Here is a 26063-nt window from a genome sequence, read left to right as displayed (position 1 = left end):
AAACCTAGGTTAAATCTTGACGAAGGAGATTTAGGTAAATCTTGAATAAAATAACGTATGATCGAATGCACTTAGTTGATTAGATGATTTGATTTGCATATAGGGTAGACATACACCTACAAGCCATATGTAGCCTAAATTAGAGTACGAACTTAATGAATCTTTCTTCAATATAATTTGCATAAACATATAATAAATTAATTAGAAAATGTAATTTTATGAAAAACTCGATAGTGACTTTTAAATAATTTAAGACTCTAGGTTAGCAACTTAAGCCATTAAACTAAGTTAAAAGAGGGAGAATATTCAAATGAAGTATTGAAAGATATCATAATCTTAGGTTTGGTAATCACTGGAAGTTAATAAAACAATTCTGCTGATATATTTTAGATTAGTTTTAGTTATTAGTTCATTAGTTTTAATTTTAATTGTTTAGATAAAATTAGAGTGTCTTAATTTTAGTAGTTAATAGTAAAAATTAATTCAATTTTCTATAGGATCAACACTCTACTCATCACAATATTATCTTTGCGATATATATACTTGCGTGGGAAGAAAATTGAACAATAACAACATCATGCAATTGAGGATTTTTTGAACGCTCACTCGAATACCGACAACTCACAAACTTCAATTTTCCACCAGACATTATTGGGGTCACAATGTGATCAACCTTTACTTACATAATGCCAACAGCTCGTATATTTTATAGACCTGACCTACCTAGATGACATTATTAGGGATTTATGTGCTCAAGCCTTACTTGGTACAAAATGCCAAGTAATTTGGTCAAATCCATTTAAGCTACAAGTGCCAGATTGTATAAAGAATTCATGGATGGACTAAATAGTTATTTCTGAATTTGGCATCAATCCTGCTAACAACACGAGAAGCTCAAAAGCCCAATCCTCCAAAATTGGAAAAAATTTACTTTTGAGGAACAATTTTAAGTTTCGACAAATATAAGAGAACCCTTGATTAGTGCTTTAACTATTTACTATTTGGTTTTTGTTTTCATATTCTAAAAAAATTAAAAAATAAATACTAAGAGAATCAACCAAATAGAGCCTACACAATCAAATTTTGGTATCTCACCAAAGCATTGCTGCAGAAGGGAGGGCTACATTTAGGTTCATGAGAACATCACGAAACGATTCAGAGGACAATCCTTCCCATGTCTTAGTGCACGTTTTTACTAAATTGAACAATTCTTGCGGAAGAATTGGCTTATATAAATAATCTCTTTTCCTCATTTTCAAAAGGAGAAGAAACAGGGAGGTTGCTCCTCTGTTTTGCTAGCATTTGGTCTATTTTGTTTTATTTCTTTTGCATTCTTTTAAGTTTTATTTGCTGGAGTACTCTAGTTGGGATGTTTATCAGCACGCCCCCGGGGTCCAACATATAGAAAATTTAAACTAAAATCAAGTGTCAAATTATGAGCAAGAGGGTGTGCTTTCATTAAATGACTGAAATGTAAGAAGAGTGAGAGATTTAATGATGTTTATTTGGAAAAATTTGCAATGCTTTTGGGGTTATTGAAATAGGGGAGTCTAGGCATATGGACCATACAAATAAAAAAAATACATCTTTTCACATTTACAGTGTCATGCTCCTGAATATTCAATATTAACAATTTAAATTAGATATAACATCCGAACATTTCACTCATTAGTTGATGTATGATCTCATTCTCAAAAAAAAAAAAATTTAAATCCTCTTTTCTCAAAAAAAAAAAGTTACATATAAAAATTGCAACCTCAAACATAACGCATTTATGAAAATTAGAAAGTGAGATAACCATTTGGATTTCAAGGAATGTGGCTGCCAACTGAGCTGAATTATCATACCTGAGTAAAGCAATTCAACCTGCAATGGAAAAGGGGATCTCCGCTATAACTCTACAAAGCAACAGGGCCATGACGAAGGAAATAAAGTAGAGTAATAAAGATTTACATGGAAGTAGAATATCTACTTACCCTTTGATTTCTAACTTGGATTGAAGGAAAATGAGCCTAAAGTGTCTCACAATTACAAAAATATCTTGCCTTATTTCAACTTGGACAATCTGTAACCATAAAGAATAACATATTGAAAGGTGAAACCATGAATTATTAGAAATTGAAAGCCACCAAAACTATATTTTACAACCATTTCATTATCAAACAAGAAGATGATAAAATGTGGGATTGCTTGAGTTTTATGATATTATTGCACAAAAATTTTAATAAATTACTCGATTCTTTTCATCACCTCTGAACAACATTTTTCATTTGACAAGAAATTATCTTATCTAACTTATGTTTCCAAATAATATATCTATATATGAAAAACTAATCTAACAGCATCATATGCACCTACCTCATTTAAGGAAGAGAACACTAGAACAGAATGGAATACAATTATTTTATGTACAAGCTTCAAGGATTTGGTAAAGTTTTGACTCAATAATCATAGTAATTTGTCATTGAATATTAAGAACAAACTAAATATGAGCATGCTTCACTTGATTTCTTATGCCTCGTACCTCAATGACCCAAAACAGGCATTGGTCATTTCTTTGAATCAATTATCTCCACTTTGTAGCATCTATAAGCCCACGTTTTCTTCAATGATGGCCCTTCTGTTGTATGTGTCCTAGAGTAGGAACTCTTCAATATGAGCAGCCTATAAAGTGGAAGGAATGTCAGTGTAAGAAATACAAATTAAGTGTTTGTTTTTGTTACAATAGATTGAGTGGCTGTCACTGCAAGTAATTCGTTGGCATTGAGTGTGCTTCTTGCATTTTGAAGAGCAATATTCAAACACCTACAGGAGATTTAATTATTTGTAAAGTGAATCCTCACAGAGTTGCTCAACTGGTCGTGCCATATCTTTCTCCAGTTTCCAGCACCTATGATGCTCAATTCCTCTAAGCAAAGAAATGTCACCTATGAAATTTATTTGATTGTGTCAATAATTGCATATAGTTGGAGGTAAGATGTGTGAAATAGATAAAAAAGAAAACCTAACGGATTTAAATCTTCTAAAAATGCTAAGCAAGGAAAAAACCAGTAGAGAAAAAAGTGCTGCAACAGAAACAGGGGAATCAAATATTTAAGGAAAAAAAATATGAAAGAGTAAGTAAGGATAAAGAGAAAAAAAGTGCTGCAACAAAAACAGGGGAATCAAATATTTAAGGACAAAAATATGAAAGAGTAAGTAATGATAAAGAGAAAACAAATATTGGAGTATCACCTTTTCATTGAAGAGAGTTGGGAAGGCAATCTCTGAGCTGTTTCCTTCTGCATCGGAGATGAATGTCTTTAGTGTAGGGCAACTCTCTATCCTAAGAGTTCTCAACAAGGGAAATTCCAAGTAATTTCCATGGCAGAATCTCGTTAGTTTGGGAAGGTCTTTGAGCAATAAGAATTCTAGTCTACGGAACAACCGCTGCCTTATCATTTCTTCATTGGCTAATCCTTCTATTAAGATTTCTTTTTCAACATTCTCACAATTCTCAATGTTAAGCATCTTGAGTTGCACAAAACTTTCCACCGTTGAGGACGGAAATAGACTGTTCAAATTGTGACAGCCCTCCATAGTCAAGCATGTTAAATTTTGAGCATAAGAATGTTGTGCCAGAAGTTTGTAATGCAATATTCTCTGAATGTTGATCGAGGATAGTTCCAAATCCTCCATGCTCGGAAACACCTGCATACATAGTCCTTAATGCATGAAAAGCTTTTCACACTATTAATTGATGAAAAAGCATGACACCTCAATGATGATTTTATAGAGCAAAAGCATGCAGATGATAAGGAATGATAATGGTTAATGCTCTGATTAAATAGTATTGAAGTCAATGCAGAAATTTTTTAAAATTGATGCGTACCTTTTCTATGAACAACTTCTGAACAGTGGCATTAAGGTTGCCCTCCCAATGTCCTACATATTCACCTTCAGTTGATTGTATTCCTCGCAGCTTTGGTGTGCTTAACTCTCCCTTGGAGAATATTTCCATCTTTGGATATCGTCTCATTATTACCTCTTTCAAGGAAGGGAATTCAAACGTATAATTCCCTGAGCAGAACCTTGATAGGCTCGGAAGACCATCAAGTTCTAAAGACTCTAGTTTGGAGAAAATAATGGCATCCATCACTTCATCACTTGTAGAAGCTATAATTCGTTCTAACATTTGGCAATCAGTAAGACTCATTCTTGTGAGTAATACCATGCTTTTAGCCGTTGGAAGTGTTACTAAATTCATAAATCCATGACGTTTTGATATCTCCAGAGTCGTCAAATTTTTGAAAGACGCTGAACATGGCATTAAATTCTTTAATTTGCCACATCGCAACACTGCTAATATTCTCAAGTTGTTGAGAACTTCTTCTCCAAGTGGAATTTCTTCTTTCCAGAGATGTGTGAGCTCAGGAAGTTCTAACAGCCTTAATTCACTCAACCGAGCAAGAACTCCTGCATGTCCTTCGTCACCTCCAAGTCCTTCAAATTGAAATATTTCATTAAAGAAAGCTTCTCCCACGACAAGCTTTTCAAGATGTGGAAATGACTGAATGAAACAATTCGAGATAGCAACTGATTTGTTACGAAAGCTCATGAGCCCAAAAGCTTTTACTTTGCCAAAATATTGTGTGGAAAGTTGGCTCTCTCCTCGTGTTTCTCTGATGTTCAGATACTCCCCCGCGGAAATCTCTAACTTGTTGCATTTAATCACCTCCAATTCTTTTAAGCATGGCCATTCTGTAGTATGCATCTTGGAGTAGAAACTCTTCAATTTGGAAAGCTTTGAAAGTACCAGGGATCTTACTTTAGGAAAAACAAACTTTGTGACCGCTTTGTCGTTAATCAATTCAGTGGCTGCTACTGAATGGGATTGATTGGAATTCAGTCCTTGAGGTCCCAATATTTCTTCTAATGAATCACAGTTCATTATCTGCAGTATTTCTAGTTTCTCAAGTCTTTCCATCATGTAAAATGGAAATATATTTGAAAGTCTTTCACAGTCTCTCACCAGGAGGAATTGCAGTTCACAAAATGAATTCATAGTGACCTTATCATCCCATATCTTCCTCCAATTCCCCATGCCTATTCGCAAATCATTTAACCTAGGGAATGCCGTCTGCAGAAATTATTTGCTTTGTTAATGAGGGAAATTAAGTATATGTATACTAATATAGGAAAGAAAAAGCTACAAAATTTTATATACGAACATAATGGAAGAAAATCAACCACGCGTTTGGTAAGAAAAGAGGAGGGAGGAAGAAAATCAACATAATGGAAGCTTTTCATTTGTTTTTTGTTTGGTAAAGAAAGGGAAATGGGTGGATTTGCACCTTTTACTTCCCTCCAAGCCTAATTCTTTTAAAGTTGAGTAGAAAACACTCATTCAACTTAAATTAACAATTTTATTTATAATTTTTCCTTCCTCTACTCCTTTTTTTTCTTACCTCCCCTTTTTTCCATTCTCTCGATTTTGCTTCTTTCCTACCAAAAATAGTGTAATAGTAAAGGGAAAAACGAAAGAAGAAATCACCTTTTCATTGAAGAGGGCTAGGCCATCACTCTCTGAGTTGTCTCCATAGCAGAATCTCGTGAGTTTGGGAAGCTGTCCGAGCCACAGTCGTTCTAGGTTAGGGAGCAACATTATCCCTTCTGCTTGTGCTAAGCCATCTGTATAGATTACTTCTTCCATATTCTTACAGTCATGAATCATAAGATGATTGAGTTGCACAAAACTCTTTATTAAAAAGGATGGAAATAAATGTTTCAAATTGTGACAACCACTGACAAGCATTGTCCTCAAATTCAGAACATTGGAAGATGTTACTTGTACTTGGTCTGACCATATGCTGTGAACCTTAGTTGAGGAGAGTTTCAGGATGGCCAAGTTGGGACACAAAACCTGCAGACAGAATCCTCACCGGATGAACAATGCACGTGATGATACTTTTGATTTTCTTATTCATGCCGAGCACTACGTATCCTAGCTTTGGTTATTGTTTTCTTGAATTTTGTTGCCACCTCAATTATTTATAAAGAGTTTTAGTCCCTTTTTGCTTATAAAATTTTTTTAAATCAACATTTTTTTTACTCAAATATTCATTTAACTTAGAATTATACAGATGGATTATTTTGAGTAGTTCATTTAAATTAAATTTAAAATCACATCAAATTGAGTGATGCCTAAATGAACCTATAATCATAACTTTTCTTGAAGATACAAATTAATCTCACTAGTTATTTCAAAGCTTGTAAGCACAAGCACAGGGAGCATGCACATAGTCTACATGCCCATGTCTTAAAATTTTGATGAAAGGAGCAAATTTTTGATGAAGCTCATAATTCAGTAATTTCATGAGAATTGGCAGTAAAAGAAGAAACAAGTGTGTGCAAAGATACGAGACCACCATGGTTTTGATTTCTTCGGAATGTTTAGGAAGCAAAATAATACATGTATGTATGCACATAGTCTACATGCCCATGTCTGACAATTTTTCAAATCTTTTTTGTGATCAACTTGTGTAATTAAGTTTGCTTTTTCCTTTTTTTTTTCTTTTTGGTTGGGAGGATATGAATATCTAATCTACCTATTTTTAATTATTTTAAAATAATTAAAATAATATTTCAACCTGTGTTGTGTGTTATACGTGTAGGTGCATATATTTAATTAAAATATAAAAATTTAATTTATAATGTAAATTTACTTAAATAACAATGTAATTTGTTCTTTATATTGACAATTGTTTATTTTGAATTTTCCTTTCATAACTATAACTTTTATGTACGTAGCTATTTGTACATCATCAAGTAATTAAATTTAAACCTTATAGATTGTTCTCACTGCCATTGTTGAGGCTCATTAAGAAAGGAGGAAACATTATTTGTGGTGAAATTAGTAAAGTAATTATTGTTGATAATTAATTTGAATCAGATTGAGTTATACAATCATCTTCTTGTGCTGTGATTATTATTTAAAGACATAATATCTTAAAAAAATTTTAAATTATTTAGAAAAATTAAAATAAACTCTTATTCTTTTATTGTATTAAATCAAATCTTTATATTTTTATTTCAAGCCAAATAAGTCTTTATATTTTTCTTTTGAATCAGATAAGTCTATATAACTAATAGTTGACTTAATCAAAATGTCACTTGTCGTTTTATGTCATACAGTGCTAACATGGTACTAACGTAACATGTTGATATATCATAATAGATAATGACGTTGTACATCTGTTTATGTTACATGATGAGATTGTCATATTACATTTTTTACTCTCCACATTAATACTATGTAGACATAAAACAACCATAGATATTTTAATTAATAATAATTAATCAATCATTAGTCATAAAAACTTAATTTTCAAAAATAAAAAGTCATAAGGACTTATTTGATCCAAAATAAAAACATGAAAACTTGATTGAACCCAAGAAAAGCGTACAATCATTACAATTAAACAATAGAGAAATCGAGAGAAGGAAAACCATACTTGAGTGCTGTAAAATAAATAATTTGAAAAAAGAACCACCATGAAAATTAATTTCTCAAAATAAATCTTTTAAAAACATAAAAAAATAAAAAGCAAAGTTTATCTTTATAAACAAAATATACTAACCGTGTTATTGAAAAAGACCTTATCGGCAACTCCCTTGGAAAGCCTCCTCGTATTTCCTCCATCATCAGTCGCTTCTATTCTTTGCTCTTTTGAAACTGTAGATGCAAATGCAAACATCTGAGGACAACCAACCACATTAACTCTTTTCAAGGATAGAAACTCCAGTATTTTACTTCCTTGATAAAAACTTGCCATGTCCGCACAAGATTCAAGAATTACTGAGGTTAGCATAGGGAACACAATCTTATTTACCACTTCATATCACAGAGTTGTGCTAACTCCAAAGCCATTGAAAGTGTAAATAGGCACCTCAAGGTGCTACAATTATAAACTTCTAGAAGTCTAACACTTTTGAAGCCTATAGTTTCTCGAGGATTCCTTCTCCATAGCTCCATCAACTCGAAAGGCTCGGAGAGTATAATATGCTCTAACCCACAGTATCCAACCTATGAAATTGAATGAATTGCACTAGCTATAATATAACATAATTGAAATGATAAAAATCAAGAAGCACTAATTTTCATTTAATAGCAAAAAAAATGATAAAATCAATAGCTTAAGACTAAATTATAACCATTTACTAAGATGGGAACTTCAATAAATGATTTTCTAATTCCAGCAAAAGTCCTAACACAATCCATTCCGTTCCCAGTTACTCCAGAGAAAAATGTTTTGCACTGTACTTCGGGCAATTGACCATAACTTTCAAACACAAAAACATTATTTACTTTATACAAGTTTGTACATTTGTCACCACACTAGTTTATATATTCATAAGTTCCTTAAATGACACCAAACCGTATAGATCTGTGTTTGATTTTAGCTGTTTCATTGAAATGTCTTCATAAATGTCAAAAGGAAATTTTTTACATTTGTATTACATTCCTCTATCCAAAGTTATTCAGACACCTTGGCATGTAAACAGTGAAGTAAAGTTAAAAGTTATTAGGAACGTGCATTGTTTAAAAAAGATTATTGAGCCAAAGAAACCATAAACTAAATAATAATAGGAAAATCTTTTCAATTGATATATGCCTTTTCTGTAAGCATCCATTGAATAGTGGTATTAAGGTTGCCTTCCCAACATCCTTCATCTTCACTACATGCTCCATCTTCACTTTCAACAAATTGCACTCTCCGCAGCATTGGTGTTCTTAAATCTCCTTCATCTTCGCTACTGCTTCATCTTCACTTTCAACAAATTGCACTCTCTGCAGCATTGGTGTACTTAAATCTCCTTCACTGAAAATCTTCATCTTTGGACACCCTGTCACAATCACTTTTTCCAAAATCGAGAATTCCAAGCCTTGATTCCTTAGGTTGAAGCTAGCCAGAGTTGGTAGACAGCTTAGTTTCAAATACTTCAGTTGGGCAAAAGATGATGATTGACTCTCGACGTGAATCAAATAAAACACATGGGGTCGGGGCCACTTGCTTGATTATTGTACTATAAAGTTTTAAAACGGGAGAGCTTTTCTTTGACGTGTAAATAGTGTACTGATTGTTCAAATATAAAGAAAGACTTACCAAAAGTCTTCATTTTTAGGCACACGATTCCCATATTCCATTGTGATGCAATGCAAGTGTTCGTTTTATATGGTCTCCGACGAAAGTTTGGTCCTCCCTCTTCTGCTTCCATTTGCTTTCTTCTGTTACACTCTCTCATCAAGCTTTTTCATGACCATTGAATGTGTGGCCATGTATCATGATCGTTGGCCACTAGAAACAAAACATAATTACGTGCTTTGTCATAAAGCCAAGACGGGAGAGCTTTTCTTTGACGTGTGCAGACTGCTTTGTCCATTTATAAAGAAAGACTCACCAAAAGTAAGTCTTCAGTTTTTAACCTTTTCATTTATGAAAGTCTGGAGCGGAATGTGAGGCGAAAGTGCTCCTTCATGATTTGTCTATGCAGCTTGTCATGATTTATGAAGGGGAAATTAGGAGGTTTTACAATAAATTACTGTATTAAAATCCAAATGAATTAACTTTTGATTATTTGCAGAGGTAAGGTAAATTATGGTTTCATGAGAAAAATAAAAATCATGACTCTTCTTTTAAATCCCGGAAAAGATAATTTCTCCTTCATGGTAGTCATGTATATATTTTTGGGAATTCTGGAATAGGTAATGGAGAGAAGTACTTCAACCCCATTACTTTGTGAGAGTTGTAAAAACAAAAAGATTATGGAGAAACCAATTTTAGATACATAAAGTAGATATATTGAGAGGATGTGAAGTGTAATTAAGGACTTTTGCAAATGTTTCTCTCATATTTTATGCAAATGCACCCTTAAAAAGAAATTAGAGTTGTGGCAGATGATGAAAGATGTACAACAGCTTAGGGTCACCATGATGTAGATTTCACCATTTGTTATTAGAGATGTAAAAGGTACTTAGCTAGTTGATCCAATATTGTTAAGATGAATTTCTCCTTCCCAAAATTGTAAATTTTTAAAAATAAAAATAACAGTAAACAAAATGTAAGAAAAGGTAGTCTATTGAATTTCTTAAATGTTAGTTAAGTACTTAAATTTTAACTAAAATTTAGTTTTTTTTAGTTGTTTTTCTAATTAGTTTATTTTTATTGAGTTATTTTCATTTTTTGTATATTTATTTTAATTTGGCTATTATTTATTAGTTTTATACTTTTGTAAGACTCAAAAGAATAAGGGTTAATTTTGAAAAGAAAGGTATTTGAAGGACCTAGAATCTTGCTTGTACATGCTTCAGTATTTTGATCGTAACTCTCACTCCAGATGTCCAAATGATACGATTCTTGAGCCATTGGAAAGTTAAGAGAAAAACCTACAACTTTCATGCAGACCACTTTGCCCAATTTTGCCTTGAAGATAGAAAAAATCATGTTGGAAAATGATTGAGTGTAATACTATGATAGTGGTAATTTGAAAGATAATACTTGATGTTTGAGCTTCATAGCACTTCTAAACCCAAAAGTTAAAATCAGTAAGTTAACTTAGTGAATTTTAGGTTAAGATTGTTAGTATAAAAAGGATGATTTAGGAGAAATAAAAGGTACAACCCTAAGAGATTTAAGAAGTTGAAAAATGTTTTATCAACCTTCCCTCTTTCAAAATCATTTTAATTAAAAATTTTGACAAAGTCTCATACCAAGCTTCGAGAGTTTTCTTTAAACCATACAAAGCTTTTCTTAACCTAAAACGTGATTTGGAAATGATGGACTTTCAAAACTGAGAAGTTGTTTTACATAAACTTCTTTATTGATAAGATCATTTAAGAAAGCACTTTTGACATCCATTTGAAAAATTTTAAAATCCATAAAACATGTAAAGGCTAACAACATCCTAATTGCTTCTAGTCTAGCTATGAAATCACAAGTTTGATCATAATTTATTCTTTCTTCTTGATAATACTCTTTTGCAACTAGTCTAGCCTTGTTTCTAATGATGCTACCATTTTCATCCATCTTATTTCAAAACACCAACCCATTTAGTGCCTATGATGGGTGCACGACCCAATTTCGGAATCATGACCGGCACAAAGGTATCGATGACAATTACCATCTTAACCCATACAAGCCTAATAATGAATATTTGAACCAATAACCATTTGTGACTTATGGGAACCATCACCATGTAATCATATGCAAAACAGATATAAACATGGTTATTATATACATCAAGTATTATAAAATTGGTGTGCATGCTTATGTGTTTAACATGCTGAAGCAACATAAATTGAAACCCAATGTCTACACCATTTTGTGGTGGACACATAACATAAGTCAGCTTGTGGCAATATTCATAGTGTCATTCATTACATGACATAACAATTCAAAATCCATAATAGTTAAATGCAAAAAACCAATCATACCAAACTAAACCTAACGGAGTACGACTTAGAGTAGAAAGGTTGACGCCTACTGGATGCCATGAAAATCACCTACCAAAACTGACTATAAAAGTAGCTCCCTCCAAAGGACAGCGATCCAAGTAATCTACTGATCTAAAATAACAAGTGCATCTTACATGTGTGAGTTATAAATAATTTCATCAGTAGATACAGGGAAACAGAACAATCAATGGAGAAGAGTATTTAGAAAAATACACTTTTAGAAATATGCAAATAGACAACTATCAATATTTGCAAAACCCACCTTATTAAGCATAATCATAAACATGCCTCGCTTACCCAAGCATACTCACTTGACAATCCCGCTTAACTAGTGTGTCAAATAACCTTAAGGCCAACAACCTGATCACACCCCATAGTTTTTGAGTCCATTATCTTTCAAACGGCATCAGGAACCACACGTCCTTTCACACTCCAAGATCGATATCTCTCAAACGGTACATGAATAAAATATTGTCCCTTTTTAAAACATTTTTTGAAAAATAGTTTGTAAACTTTTAAAGAATATTTAAAAGTTGGAAATCACTTCAAAGTTTGATTAAAACATCATTTCAGGAGTGTTTGAAACATAAATTAAGGTTCTCAAAGATTTAGTTGCAAGCATAAAGACATTTCCTTTTAAAAAAGCTATTGAAAACATTTTAATTCAGAAATAAGCCTAATCTATTGATACATTACCCTCATGTATCGATAGATTGTCTCGTCTATCGACACATTATTCCAAAGTATCAATAGATTTGAAGCAGAATGTGATTTTAAAGGTTTTGTGTTGTATCTATCAATACTTCATAAGCAAGTATCAACAGGTAAGCTACAAAAAGTAAAAATTTAGCTTAAAACTTACCATTAGGATCTCAAACAAGTGTATAAATCAACTATAGACAAATAAACAACTTGTAAACATCATGTAGGCAATAACTATGATATAATTCATCATTCAATTACAAAATTCAATAATATCTAGTCTAAATCACCACATTAGACATTCAATCAATCAAAATGGAGCTCAAATCAAAGACAACCAAATCACCTAATGTCATCACACCAGACCGAATAGTTTATTACTCTATGACCAACAACTACTCATAAAAAAGGGTAGTATTTGTTTTGCTATCAATATCCAGCGAGTCCCAAGAACTTCTCAACTGACTCAAGCTACCATTTATTATGCACAATAGCTAGTGCCTCTTGCCATTAGCTACAAGTCCTTATACCGATGGCTCCAACAACCACAATGCAACAATTCAATGTATGGTGTATAATCAATCAATGAATGTAATCAATCATCAATATCCACAAAGGTCAAGACAACATAAAACCATAATCAATCAACCACACATCATTTTATAATAAATGGCCATAAATACCATGGCATCATTAAAGAGAAAAACATTTCTCATGCAACTTTTAAAATCCATTCATCATACAACAATCATTCACAAATAAGATGTTGAGACATAAATACAATTGAAAGGCTTGTTCCCCATTTTCAAATACTATATAGTAGATTATATATACTTAGTTTATACTTTACATCAAACATGATTGAAAATATTTATTCACTACACAAACGTTATCAAAATCCATTTATATTCAAGGTTGTAGAATAGGCATTCTTAATTATATCAACATAATTAAAAATACTACATCTACTCACCTCAATGAAGCGTGCCTTGCTCTCTCGGACTTTTCAACAAACACTCACTTTTCCAACAACTTCAAATCTTCTTCACAAAACCTAACACAATGTTTCCAACATTAATACTTAGTTTTCCTCATATAAAAATCTTGAAATCTTTCCACAAAATTTCCAGCAATCTTTTAATCTACAAATCAGCAACTAATCTAACTCCAACTAAAGGATTATAATCTACTTCTAGCTAGAGTTAGAGCAATTTTACCTTGATGAGCCTTGAAAGTTCCAAAACCAAATTAAACCTAGGTTTTTAGAACCAAAAATGAATTTGTGAGTATCCACAAATTTTTGAAAGATCAAACCCTAAGTTTAAAGGTTAAAATCAAGACTTTACCTTCCAAAGTTCTTGGAATGAAGGAACAAGCTTGAAAACCACTTTAAATATTCAAAATCCTTTGATTTCATGAAAAATAGAGTTGAGACCAAAATAGGATGAAGGTGGCTACGTTTTGAGTGGAAAACCTCATTCTTTCCTTAAAGGGAAAGTTTGAGGATTTAAGGGTTTTAAAAGGAATGTAAATAGACCAAAATAACCTTTTTTTTTCAAGTTTAGTCTTGATGTATCGATACATAAGGGTAATGTATCAGTACATTTTGCCTTAGGTTTTATGTATCAATACATGTTTATAAAAATCCCTTTTTGGGTTTGATGTAGCAATATATGATGAACATGTATCGATATATTTTGTCCATAATTCAGTTTTTAAGTCCAAAACCATTCCTTATAACTCCAAAAAGACACCAACTCCATAATAGATTGGTACATTCAATAAATTAGGAATTTTCTAAGTTAAAGTGCTTCTATTAACAAGTTTAAAACATTAAATCACTAGTTCACCAAGTAAGGTTACGAATCTAACCTTATATCTAAAAGTGGGGTTTCACAATGGGATGATAATTATGCCTTGGTACCAAGTTCCACACTTGGTTCTTTTTAAATTGACTGAGTTCTTCTTGCATGGCTAAGATCCAATGTTCATCTCCTAAGGCTTCATCAATGTTCTTGGGTTTAATTTGGGAGATAAAAGCAACATAATCACAAAATAATTCTATCTTTAGATCTAATACTTACCCCTTGAGAAAAGTCACCAATGCTTTTATCATTATCAATATTCCTTCTTTCTTTAGGATAACTTAGCTCTTTCTCACCTTCAATTTGCTCAATTTGTTGCTCTTTTTCAAGGATAGATTCTTCTATTTAGAGGCATCTTTGTCAAGATTTAGTTCTTCAGCTTCTTCTTAGAGAATACCTAAGTCATCATTTAAAGGTTCCTTTCTAAGATGAGAGTTAGAATCATCAAATATAACATGAATAGATTTCTCTACTACAAGTGTTCTCTTATTAAAATCCTATATGCTTTAGATGTGATAAGAATAGCTTAAAAATATTCATTTATCACTTTTTGCATCAAGTTTGCCAAGATTGTCTTTTCCATTATTTAAAACAAAGCATTTACGCCCAAATGGATGGAAGTAGCTAATTTTAAGCTTTTTACCTTTGAAGAGTTCATAAAGTTACTTAATAAAGATATGGGTATGTGTGTTATATGTAATACGGAGTTAGAAACTGTAGGGCATTTGTTTTTTACTTGTCGTATAACTTAGAAATTATGGGGATTATGGATCAGATTCTGAGGGTATTAATGGTCTATTTTGGGGGATGCTAGAAGTTTTTTTCTTGCTTGGAAAGGGGTTGTGATTAAAAAGGGGGTAGAGAGTTATGGGATATTTCATTGTTTGCTATTCTTTGATCTATGTGGTTGGTTAGGAATGAAATTGTGTTTTAAAGGTAAGCTACGGGTTATGGAGCAAGTTTTTGTTTCAGTGAAGGTTTGTGTCACTTCTTGGGATCGTGCCAGATGGACGAAGGTAGCTAGTTCCATGTTAGGCATTCTGCTTTCACTGAATTTAGTGAAAGTTCTTGGCAAGTACACTAAAGTTGCTATTGTGGTAGATTAAATTGAGCCCTCTGAAGGGTGGTTGAAAGTTAATGTAAATGGGGCTACTAGAAGGAATCCAAGGGAGGCGGGTATCGATGGGGTGTTGCAAAATGATTTGGTTGAAATAAAGGTTATGTTTTCAAAAACTATAAGAGTGCATGATCTAAACTTTGTAAAACTTAGCGCAGTACTTGAAGCATTCAAAATCTTTGTATCAAATAAATGGCAATCTTTTCACTCTTTGATAATTGAGAATGACTTTGCTGATGCAGTAAAATGGGTTAGTAACCCAGCAAGTGCACCTTGGAAATATAAAAAGTGGATACTTACAATTGAGTTTCTTAAAAGGAAGACAAAATTGGAAGATTATTCACACATTGAGGAGTGCTACTGGGGTTGGTAGTCAGCTAGCAAAAGATAGAGTATTAAGGGAGCACAATTTTATTAATATTGTTTCATAAGTGTTGCTTCTTGAACCCGATGATGGATTGAAGTGTTGTTGGCTGCGTCGGATCTCCTATGGGACCTCAACTTCAAAAGAATAGCTCTTCCCAGCATAAACACGGCACTTGACTTCCACATAACTAGCCTTACACATGATTCTCCCCGCCGCCCACTACCTAACAAGATTTTGCGCCAAAGCAATATTGAACAAACATCTTTTGAAGAAGTTCAATTTAAGACCTGAAATCACTTAAAAACACCTTAAAATTTTTTTAACATTTAATAAACAAGTTAGTCGAATGATATGGTGTTACAAAATTGGTTCCAAAAGAAGCCACAATGAACTTGCCAAACGTCCTTAAATAATTTTCTTTTGATGATTGCAAAAAGTAATTAGGGAAAAAAGAAATCAAAGGTTCATAACATGACAGTTTAAGAATTAGGCCAACTAGATAAAAAAACTTCATCTCGACACATAAAAATAATAATTAATACATACATACATAAATTATTATTATATATTTATAATATATATAAAAATATAAAATACGATGTTAAATACTTTTTTAATTAATGAAAACTAATACATTTGTGCATTACATTTCTAAATTATGATTAAAAATATTTTTATTATAAATATTATTTCAAAATTTATATTTATAAATAATTATTATTTAAAATAATTAAAAAAAATTCACATCTTTTGTAGGTGAAAACAAGATAATTTATAGTTTCAATTTTTGTATACAAACAATACCAGGTTTAAGTCTAAAACAGAAAAAATAAAAAATAAAAAATAATCCTACAACTAATTTTTGTTAGTAAGTGCCAAGTTGCAACAAACAAAAAGAGAAGAAAAATATAAAAGGAAGAGAGCATTGTTCAGCGTTTGCGCGGAATCATAAAGGAATATCCACAATCACATTCAAGACACCATTGTTTCTCACTCGATGCTTCCGAAAATCCTTTGTGGGATCCACTATCCAAGAGATAACAGCTTTATCTGCCTACTTGTACCTTATTTTTTTCTTTTTTATTACTACTATATTTTTTGCCTATAAAAATCAGCTTTAATCACTCCAAGTTTCGAAAACCCAGAAACAGTAGAGAAAATAGACAAACTCTCTTCTCCTGTCGTTGACTTGTTTCCCAGCTTTCATTTTCTTCATCGATGGAACGAGGAGCAGGTGGGTCCGTCACGTGCGGCTCATGGATCCGGCGACCCGAAAACGTCATCTTTGTCGTGCTGGGCCGCTCCATGACCCCACCCGGCTCTGCTCCCTCTTCTTCTTCTGTCATCGAGATTTTCTCTTTTGATCCCAAGACCACTTCTCTCTGTTCATCTCCATTGGTAAGCTCGTCTTACGTTTTAACAGAAATGTTGGGCTTTCTCCCCAATTAAAAAAATTGGGTTTTTGGTATTGGGAAGTGCAAAAAAGAAACGGGTTTTTTTTTTTGAATGGTGGTTGGGATTTTCCCTCCATTTTTAAGGGGAAAAATTGTTGTTTTAATTCATCTTTTTGTTAGTTAACGAAATATATTTCATGGTTTTTTTTTTTTCCGTTGTTGATTATAGAAGAAAAATTACTTGATGGAGCTTGATTGTTGGAATTATTTTTTCAAAGAAAAAAATTTATTTTTTTTAACGACAATAACGGTCACCTTAATGTTTTTTTTTTTTGTTTTTAAAGTTCTTTCATTTATTTAGAATCAATATTTATATGTTTAAATTTGTTATATTAGGCTAGACATGAGCTTGAAGAAAGTGATGGTAATCCAATAACCATTGCAGTGCACCCAAGTGGAGATGATTTTGTCTGCTCTACCACTAATGGAGGCTGCAAGTGAGTTCTTTTTTTTTTGTTAATGATTTCTTATCTGTATGTTGCCGCAGCTTGGAAATGTATGAGTAGTCAATTTTGTTTAAATATTGATTTGTATTGTTATGAAATGCTTCCTGATGGGCATGAGGCTGTAGGTTAAGTTATAAGAAACTTGTTTAAGCTGTTTATGGGATTGAAACCAAGTCTGAGGGTAGGGCCTGCTTTGGAATAACACTGAGAATTTTTCTGATTAAATCTGTGACTAGTTGTTTTCTTTGTATGTTGCATCCTTGTTTCATTTCAGGGAACAGCTGCTCTGCATTTTCTCCTTTCTTTTTGATAGTTTAAGTAAGGCGGCAGAGAAATGTGAGGGAGTTGAAGATTTTTTCAATCTTGGGATAGTAATTGTATGGCTTCGAAATGTTTTCTTTTGGAGCAGTTGGATGGAAAAGTGGGATATTTTCTTCTCTGTTAATTGTTGGTTGGCGAGATTAGGATACCAGTTTTCAGTAGTTCTGTTTTCTCAGTTAAACACTTAATCTTCTTCTGGGGGCCTTTTGCATTTCGACAATTTACTAAAATCGGTTTCTCTTGGTTAAATAAGTATTTGCCTTTGGTCTTTTCTAAGAATGATGTCAGCATGTTCGACTCTCTTGTGTTGTTTTAACTCTGGTTGGCAAGCTCAGTTTGCCTATTTTGAATTTGAGGAATGATTTCTTAATCAACATTCAACAATGTTCAGTTCTTTTTGTTCGAGATTTTTCCATTTAAGTTCTTCAACTTTGTCCTTGTTTGAGCTGTTTGCTGGCTGACTTGAACTTGCTCATCATTGGTTTGGAATACCTGGAATCTAGAAGAACACTGAGTTCTTGATGCTGCTTTGCCAGATTGTCCTAGATGTCAATTTATGAGCACTGCTAAATTCTTTATATATTGTTTTTATAAACCATTTAACTTTAGGTCGCTACATCTAGTTCACAAGGAAATTTGAAAGTTCTCAAAATATATCTTTAGTTTACCACACCCTCCCGCCCTCCGAAAGAAAAACTACTTGGCTTAGTTTTTGGCTATAGACTGCAGTCATAAAATGTAATCTTGGTTTTGGACCTTTTTGTGTATGAGCAAAGTGATTACATCCCACATTCAGAGAGGCTTTTCTAAGCTTCACTCCTGCATGGAATTTGCTTGCATGATTGTGTTTCTGTGGATTAGACCTGCCTTGTAAACTTGCACTGAAGAATGCCTACTGAGTTACAGAGGCTTGCCTATGTACGACTTCTATGAAACTCTATTTTTTTTTTTTTATGGAAAATCATAAGATATCAAGAATATCTTACTACAGCTTTTGTTCAACTTTTTTTTTCTTTTCCTGGATAGGACATGCTTTTGTTTGTAATTTTCAATAGATTTTGTAAAATAAGAAAGTTGTGGACTCTAAAGAGGGCTGAACTGATCAATTGGAGTCTGCCAGATGTTAGATTCCTTGAGCCCCAGCTATTGGTTCTGCATGTAAGTTTCTGGATCAAGCTGCTGCAATATTTTCAATCAGTTTACTTTTAATAAGAGGCACACCTAGGTACCTAACTGGTAAACAACCAATTTTAAACCCAGTAGCTTGTTGAATAGATGCCAGATCCTGATATTGAATCATTGCTGCAAACAATCATTCTTGACAGTATTCATTTGAAGCCCTTTCATAGAGTAAAAAAGTTCCATGATACATTCGATGATAATGACAAAATGAATATCTACCTTAATAAAAATCATAACATCATCTGCAAAACAAAGGTGAAGTGGTGCTACTTTGGTACAGTAGGGCTGAAAAGTAAAGATCTGTCTCTTAGCAGCATCATTAAGGAGCCTATCAAGCACTTCGATGACCAGGACAAAGAGATAGGAAGAAAGGGGATCACCCTGTCTCAACCCTTTTGCACCAGAGAAATATCCTCTACCTCTATGATCCCTTGGAAAAGTAATGGTCTCATGGTTATTTGTTTATGTAAACTGTGTTGTTATTACCATCTAATGCTCCTTTATCTATTTGTTTGTTCATGTACTCTCTTTCTGTCACTCTCGTATAGTCATTTATTTGTGGGGCTTATTATCTATTTATTTATTTATTTATTTAAGTACACATGATATTATGCATTGTGGCCTGAGAAAAAAGGGAAGTTTTGACATTTTCACATTGATGGTTAATATAGCTAAGAATTACTTTGCGTTAGCCATTAGCCTTTGAGTCTTCAGAAGAATGGTCTTCTAGAATGAGATATTCTTTTGATGTGCAGATTGTTCGAATTGTATGGTCAGGAAAAAAATTTAAAGCTGTTTGCCAAAGAATTACCTCCATTCGGAGATGCTGGTCTACAGAAATGCCTAGCTTTCAGTGTTGATGGTTCTAGATTTGCCACTGGTGGGGTGGTAAGCAGTCACCTGGACTTCGATCAAGACTTTTGGTTTATTTTCATGTTGGTAATGTCTGTCTTGATCAACAACAGGATGGGCATCTTAGAATCTTGGAATGGCCAAGTCTTCGCATCATTGTAGATGAAGTAAGAGCGCATAAATCCTTTCGGGATATGGATTTTAGGTAGGAATTGAGCCTATTTGTATGTAATCAAAAACATAATCTTTTTTTTTTCCCATTAACTTTCTGTACAAAGTTAAATTATTTAAGAAGGTATTTTTTTAAAAAATAAAATGTGTTAATCTGGTTTCCTTTCAAGAAATATTTTGGACAATAAGCTAGGCTGTTATAAGTCTTCTTTGTTTGACATAAAATTTCTAATGACCCTTAAAAATGTGCTGAAAATTTTTACATCTATGGCATTTGATAAAAAGGTGGTTCGTAAAATATATTTTTCTAAAGTTGGGTATACTGAATTTGATTTGTTTTTAAGGTTTTTCCAACCTAACTTTTGAATTTGGCCTGGTTTGTTTGTCATATTTTAGCCTAGATTCGGAGTTCTTAGCTTCAACATCTACTGATGGTTCAGCAAGAATATGGAAGACAGAAGATGGTGTGCCTTTGACAACTTTAGCTCGCAACTCGGTACCATTTCTTCAACCAAATATTTTTTGTTGCGTACTGCAAAATTTAGTCAGTCTTTAACAAATTTTTGGTATGTCTGTTCTGTAGGATGAAAAGATCGAATTATGTCGGTTCTCCAAGGATGGGACAAAACCATTTTTGTTTTGTACTGTTCAAAAGGGTATGCATGGTTTTGTTTGAAGTAAACAATTTACCTTCTGTTATTAGTTGACTTTTATGAACTGTACTGCTGTAATGTGACAGGTGATAAAGCACTTACTGCAGTTTATGACATCAGTACGTGGAATAAAATTGGACATAAGAGGTTACTCAGAAAGCCTGCTTCTGTTTTATCTGTTAGCCTGGATGGCAAATATCTTGCTCTGTAAGCATTCAGCATTGCCTTCTGGATTTCTTCTTTCTAATGTCAAGGTTCATATTGGAAATTAGTAAAATGAAGCATCATTGCTTTTGGTCGGTTTGGTTTAATTTGGTTTAACTGTTTGAAATTGTTAAATGTCCTATAGTCTTAGTTTTCAAATTTATTCTCAAGTGATGTTTTTTGGTCACTGTAGAATTTCATGCTTGCTTTGGAACAGCTTTATATTTCAGAGCTCTATTTCCATGGTTATATTGTAGCAAAAAGTGGGAATTGTGCATGTGTGTCAATACTCAATATACATGTCATCTATGTATGTGTTTAACTTGTCTGGGTTCTCATGGAGAGAATGTCTGCGTTCTCATGGAGAGAATGGAGTAAAGACTGATAGAACGGAAAGAACTGTGGGAGACAAAAGGGAAGGATGGGGCAGTCAGGATTTATACATACCAAGCACTGGTTTATGGTGCTTGGAAAGATTTGTAGAATTGATTACATTTATAATATGTTTCAATGAGTATGTTCATTGATAATTATGTTTGATTGTTTTCATTGTAGCGGAAGCAAAGATGGAGACATCTGTGTGGTTGATGTAAAGAAAATGGAGATCAGCCATTGGAGCAAGAGGCTACACCTGGGTGCATCCATTTCATTGTTAGAGTTCTGTCCTGGTCAAAGGTAAAATTCTGTTTACGAGTACTATTTTGGCTAATCATTGACAAGGCAAATATTCTGGTATTTAGTTTTTTCCAATAGTGTTTCTAGATTGCGGAGTCATGCGATCAACCTTAAATGAGTGTGGATCCCTTGACCTTTTCTAGATTGAGTGGATCTCATTAAACAAAGATGACGTGGTTGTTATTACCATAGAGATGACTAAAAATTGCTCCAAATGGGATTTTTATACTTGCTTTGTAGTATTTGTTTAAGCAACTGCATGGTAGTTTAGATCCAGAAAGTTATATTTTATTTAAAAGCATATCTGCTTATGATGTTTTTACTTTGTCTGATCCCATGTTTGCTTGGGCTTTCTAAAAGCAGTTACTTTTAAATCCTGCTTTGTGTGTCATTCTGCTGACCACACGAGATGGGTAAACACGGTTGTGCTTTGCCAGTCCTTAGGTGATGTCTCTTCTAGATTTATTGTTTTGCTCTTTCGGTCTTCATTAAACACCATTATCTTTATTGGCACTCCATGATCTCCTCTCTGGATCACAATTTTAACATTATCTAAATGTGCTTGTGGCAATCTTTCAACCTATGTTATTATAGATCCAATTAACATTCCATTTGTTGGAAGCACTATATTTAATTAAATACGGTGGTTTGATCCTTTCTCTGTTTCTTGTTTTATTTATTTTTCATTTGAGTGTTAGTTTGTTTTGAAGCCATTAATCAAATTAATTAGAGTTGATGTGAGTTGGTGTTCATTTTCATACTAGCTTATTGTTGTTATCATATATTGTAGTGTAGATCACTAAAGGGTGTATGAACCCTAAACATGTCACAGTCCATGCCTTGAAGATATTGCACACACCATTGCACCAAGGGATCATCAAGAATTTTAAAGATGGTTTGGTGCCATTTGTTTATTCCGTGTGTTTGAATTTTAGCCTCTTTTTAGCTTTTAACCCTCTTAACTTCATCTTGGCATATAATAAACCAACTAGCCATGCAATATATTTACAAACTTTGTCTCCAAAATTTACTTATTGTAAAAGATGTGAAGAGTTACATCCCTGAGATGGTACCCTGGAATATATGATATCGGTGTTCAGCTGCTTGGTTTCTCTTATGATTTCTTTGTTGCAGGGTTGTGCTTACAACTTCTAGTCAATGGGGAGCTATGGTAACAAAATTAAATGTTCCTGCAGACTGGAAAGGTATTCCTCTCTCACTCTCTCTCTCTCTCTCTCTCCAGATGCATGTGAACAATGCCAAGGATAGAAGAATGATGATCTTTTCATGTGCAGAGTGGCAGATTTATTTGCTGCTTGTAGGACTATTTTTGGCATCAGCAGTTGCATTTTACATATTCTTCAAGAATTCTGATTCATTTTGGAACTTCCCTCTTACAAGACAACAACAAAGACCAAAGATGGATTCATTTTTAGGGGATGCACAGTCGGAGGATCAAAATGCATTTGGACCTTTAGATATGTGAGCATGTACTTGATCCAATCAATTTGGAAATAGCGTCAAAGTACAAATAATTGGTATTGCAGTTTTGGTACGCACTAGTCATTGAATCTACATATTGTACTGTATATGCAGCTCTCATACTTCAAATAACTGGAAAATGTTAACATGATAAAGACTGCTCTTCTAAGAGGGTGCAAAGGAACTTGCTTGTTTTCTACTATTATTTGTTTTTATCGATTAAATGTTTCACTATAAACAATTTGTTTAGGGATTAACCTTTGAATTAGACAGAAAAGGGGTTATGCTATTAAGACATTGAAGACAGTTACAATTGTTAAGGCGAAAATATTTTAGCTTTAACATCATATGTTTACAAATAATGGTGTTTGAGCACATATATTGGGTTGTTGGTAAATAGTAAATCCTACTGCTTAGCACTTAGCAGTAGTCCTCTGGTGCTCATGTTGTCAACTTTAACTAAGCTTTACGCCCAAGGGTGAGGATATGACATAACAGATTTTCTAGTGAATGCTAGCTTTGAGCGACTAGTATTTGGATTGTGACATATCTTACGGTCCATGTTGGTTTGCCAGAACGATAACAAGCAGAAGAAGAAAGAAGATTACCAACCATCTGCCAAAAGAGACACGGGAAAAAATGAGAGTGAAAGAAAGGGAAAAAAAAAACTTAAACCCAAACATGTATTATTAAGTAACAAAAGGGTAGACAAGTGGTGTTTTGTGAAAGTTGGAATACAGAATGAGATAGGAAATGGAGGCAGAAAATTGCGATTTGAGTTGGGTTACAAAATGGGGTAAGAAATGCAGGTAGAAGATTTGGATTCGACTTGTGACACCAGGTTTTATGTAAGTAATTAGTAGCAATTATCAACAATTAGGATATGATCATACCAAATCTATGGGTCATTATAATTTTATTTCAGTAGTAACACGTTAATGACAGATTAAAGGATTTCCCACAAACGTTCGGAAACTTAATTCTGAAAAAGGCTTGAGGAGCAGGGTAAGCTCTTGAAGAAGCATGAAAAGTTATCAGCTTACTCCGGAGGAGATTGATAGCCGTAAGGGTTCTTGTTGGCCCAGTTCCATTGGTCCCTGCACATGTCTTCAATGCCGTATTTAGCTTTCCAATTCAGCTCACGCTCTGCCTTCTCTGTTGAAGCATAAACTATTTCACCATCCCCGGGTCGCCTTCCAGCCATTACAAGAGGAATTTTCTTCCCAGATGCCTTTTCAAATGCAGCAACAATCTCCAAAACTGATGTTCCTTTTCCTGTACCTAAGTTGTAGACCTCACAGCCTCTTTTGGGATCGCATAGTTTTCGTAGTGCAGCAATGTGACCTTCTGCTAAATCCACAACATGCATGTAATCACGTACCCCAGTTCCATCCTTGGTGGAATAATCATTCCCAAATACAGTCAAGGCAGGTCGCCTGCCAACAGCAACCTGCTGAATGTAAGGCATGAGATTGTTTGGAGTTCCACGGGGATCTTCTCCGATATAGCCACTAGGATGTGCACCGACAGGGTTAAAGTATCTTAGCAATATGATGTTCCATTCTAGGTCTGCATGTTGGATGTCTCGACAAATCTGTTCAATGAAAGGCTTGGTTCGTCCATAAGGATTGATTGCAGCCAAAGGAAAGTCTTCTGTACATGGAACCTCCTTTGGCCAACCATAAACAGTAGCTGATGATGAGAAGACAAGATTTTTGCATCCATTTGCAGCCATCACGTCCAATAAGGTGATTGCTCCAATTAGATTGTTGTTGTAATAGAGCAATGGTTTCTTCATGCTTTCACCTACTGCTTTCAATCCAGCAAAGTGTATGACAGCATCAAACTTTGTTTCTGTAAAAAGCTTTTGCAATGCTGCTTTGTCTCGAAGGTCCAGCTGGTGAAAGTAAAGGTTGTTGCCGTATTCGCCAGCGAGTTCTTTGACTCTTCTGATGGCGATATCAGAGGAATTATTGAGATTGTCCACCACCACTGCATTATAACCCGCCAATAGCAGCTGCAGCACCGTGTGACTTCCAATAAAACCAGCACCACCAGTCACCAGAATGTTCTTTGCCATGATGGCACCAACTATAGCAGAGAAGTACAGAGAAACAAAAGCCTACCAGTGCGCTATTTCCTATATTTTGATGATCCCGCCGCCTTTCTGGTGAATCTGGAATATCTATATCATCCTGGTAGACACAAGCACGTTTCTTTAGGTTTCAAGCTAAATTTGTTGCAAGGCTCTCCTCCAGAGAGTATCTCGCAAAGTATTTGCTAACTGATGCACACTGATTTCTTACTAATTCCTACTCTATCCATTTATTGAGAAATTTCCAAGTAGCATCCTCGATCATGCCTTAGAAGGAGCAGCTTTTCAAGTTGATTGGTTTCCATTCTGATTGGGTGGCAAGGGGCTATAATTTCAGTCAAAAGAAAAGAGAATCACGTTAGTGTCTCTTTAGTTTTCAACTTTATCCAATGTCAGACTCAGAGGATTAGTATTAGGTTCATTGGTCTGATATCTGTCTTTCAAGTCTAAATACATGTAACATAGACAATATTTGGTTGTGCATGATTATTTGCACATGATTTTCTGTTGACTATTGCGCCAGATGTTGAACTAGGATGAAAAAGACGCTCATAATTTTGTACTTAGCGAATTAGAGACGACTGATTTTAGAATAAAATTGTTTGCTTGCTGAGAAAATTATTAGATAGAAATACAACTTGGAGTTCTAATTGGCAAATGTAGATGTCTAATTTTGACTAATTATTTTAAAGTACTATATTACAGACAAATTACATCAAGGTGTTTTAAGTGCAGAAGCGTCTAGGGGTGTTACAAGTGCAGAAGCATCCAAGAGTGTTCCAAGTGCAGAAACTCTCAAGATTGTTCCAAGCACAGAAACGCCCAGAGTTGTTACAAGCGTGGAAGCGCCAAGGGTGTTCCAAGCATAGAAGCGCCAAGGGTGTTCCGAGCATGAAAGCGCCCAAGGGTGTTTGAAGTGCGGAAGCGCTCAAGGGTGTTCCAAGCAGAGAAGCGCCTAGGGGTGTTCCAAACGTGAAAGTGCC

The 26063-nt window shown here is 33.9% G+C and overlaps 3 protein-coding genes across 5 annotated transcripts; 1 reads left to right on the top strand and 2 right to left on the bottom strand.

Moving 5' to 3' along the window:
• Positions 1 to 2548: 2548 nt before the first annotated feature.
• On the bottom strand, positions 2549 to 7814 carry LOC18586575 (uncharacterized). Its single transcript, XM_088810466.1, has 6 exons — positions 7620 to 7814; positions 5534 to 5902; positions 3872 to 5119; positions 3235 to 3690; positions 2844 to 2927; positions 2549 to 2664 (listed from the first exon to the last, which is right to left on the bottom strand). Exons 1-6 carry the CDS (start codon positions 7812 to 7814, stop codon positions 2635 to 2637), a joined length of 2382 nt encoding a protein of 793 aa, XP_088666592.1. The 3' UTR covers positions 2549 to 2634.
• Positions 7815 to 16514: 8700 nt separating this feature from the next.
• Positions 16515 to 23187, top strand: PHF1 (phosphate transporter traffic facilitator1). 2 transcript variants are annotated; one of them, XM_088810717.1, is made up of 10 exons: positions 16515 to 16943; positions 17336 to 17436; positions 19704 to 19836; positions 19914 to 20005; positions 20368 to 20467; positions 20555 to 20627; positions 20711 to 20831; positions 21384 to 21503; positions 22638 to 22708; positions 22905 to 23187. In XM_088810717.1, exons 1-10 carry the CDS (start codon positions 16764 to 16766, stop codon positions 22937 to 22939), a joined length of 1026 nt encoding a protein of 341 aa, XP_088666843.1. In that variant the 5' UTR covers positions 16515 to 16763; the 3' UTR covers positions 22940 to 23187. The 2 variants fall into 2 exon arrangements, with proteins under 2 accessions (XP_088666843.1, XP_007010111.3); XM_007010049.3 differs by having other exon boundaries at positions 16519 to 16943; positions 22799 to 23187.
• A 110-nt stretch (positions 23188 to 23297) lies between these two features.
• Positions 23298 to 25398, bottom strand: LOC18586573 (UDP-glucose 4-epimerase GEPI48-like). Of its 2 annotated transcripts, XM_018129354.2 has the most exons (2): positions 24029 to 25398; positions 23298 to 23600 (listed from the first exon to the last, which is right to left on the bottom strand). In XM_018129354.2, exons 1-2 carry the CDS (start codon positions 25063 to 25065, stop codon positions 23537 to 23539), a joined length of 1101 nt encoding a protein of 366 aa, XP_017984843.2. In that variant the 5' UTR covers positions 25066 to 25398; the 3' UTR covers positions 23298 to 23536. The 2 variants fall into 2 exon arrangements, with proteins under 2 accessions (XP_017984843.2, XP_088666844.1); XM_088810718.1 differs by lacking the exon at positions 23298 to 23600 and having other exon boundaries at positions 23870 to 25395.
• Between the last annotated feature and the right edge of the window lie 665 nt (positions 25399 to 26063).

This window comes from Theobroma cacao, chromosome 10, assembly GCF_053813885.1.
Source record: "Theobroma cacao isolate CCN51 chromosome 10, ASM5381388v1, whole genome shotgun sequence".
NCBI classification, from domain to species: domain Eukaryota; kingdom Viridiplantae; phylum Streptophyta; class Magnoliopsida; order Malvales; family Malvaceae; genus Theobroma; species Theobroma cacao.
The sequence above is the reverse complement of the archived record's forward strand: the minus strand, read 5'-3'. Positions and strand labels throughout refer to the sequence as shown.

Coding starts and splice junctions, on each gene's coding strand:
- PHF1 (XM_007010049.3), top strand. CDS start 16,764: ATGGAACGAGGAGCAGGTGGGTCCGTCACGTGCGGCTCATGGATCCGG. Junction 16,944..17,335: donor CTCTCTGTTCATCTCCATTG/GTAAGCTCGTCT, acceptor TTGTTATATTAG/GCTAGACATGAGCTTGAAGA. Junction 20,006..20,367: donor TTTCGGGATATGGATTTTAG/GTAGGAATTGAG, acceptor GTCATATTTTAG/CCTAGATTCGGAGTTCTTAG.
- LOC18586573 (XM_018129354.2), bottom strand. CDS start 25,065: ATGGCAAAGAACATTCTGGTGACTGGTGGTGCTGGTTTTATTGGAAGT. Junction 23,601..24,028: donor GGCTATCAATCTCCTCCGGA/GTAAGCTGATAA, acceptor CTCTTTTGGCAG/ATGGTTGGTAATCTTCTTTC.
- LOC18586575 (XM_088810466.1), bottom strand. CDS start 7,814: ATGGCAAGTTTTTATCAAGGAAGTAAAATACTGGAGTTTCTATCCTTG. Junction 5,120..5,533: donor TAGCCCTCTTCAATGAAAAG/GTGATTTCTTCT, acceptor TAATTTCTGCAG/ACGGCATTCCCTAGGTTAAA. Junction 2,928..3,234: donor CAACTCTCTTCAATGAAAAG/GTGATACTCCAA, acceptor TAAATTTCATAG/GTGACATTTCTTTGCTTAGA.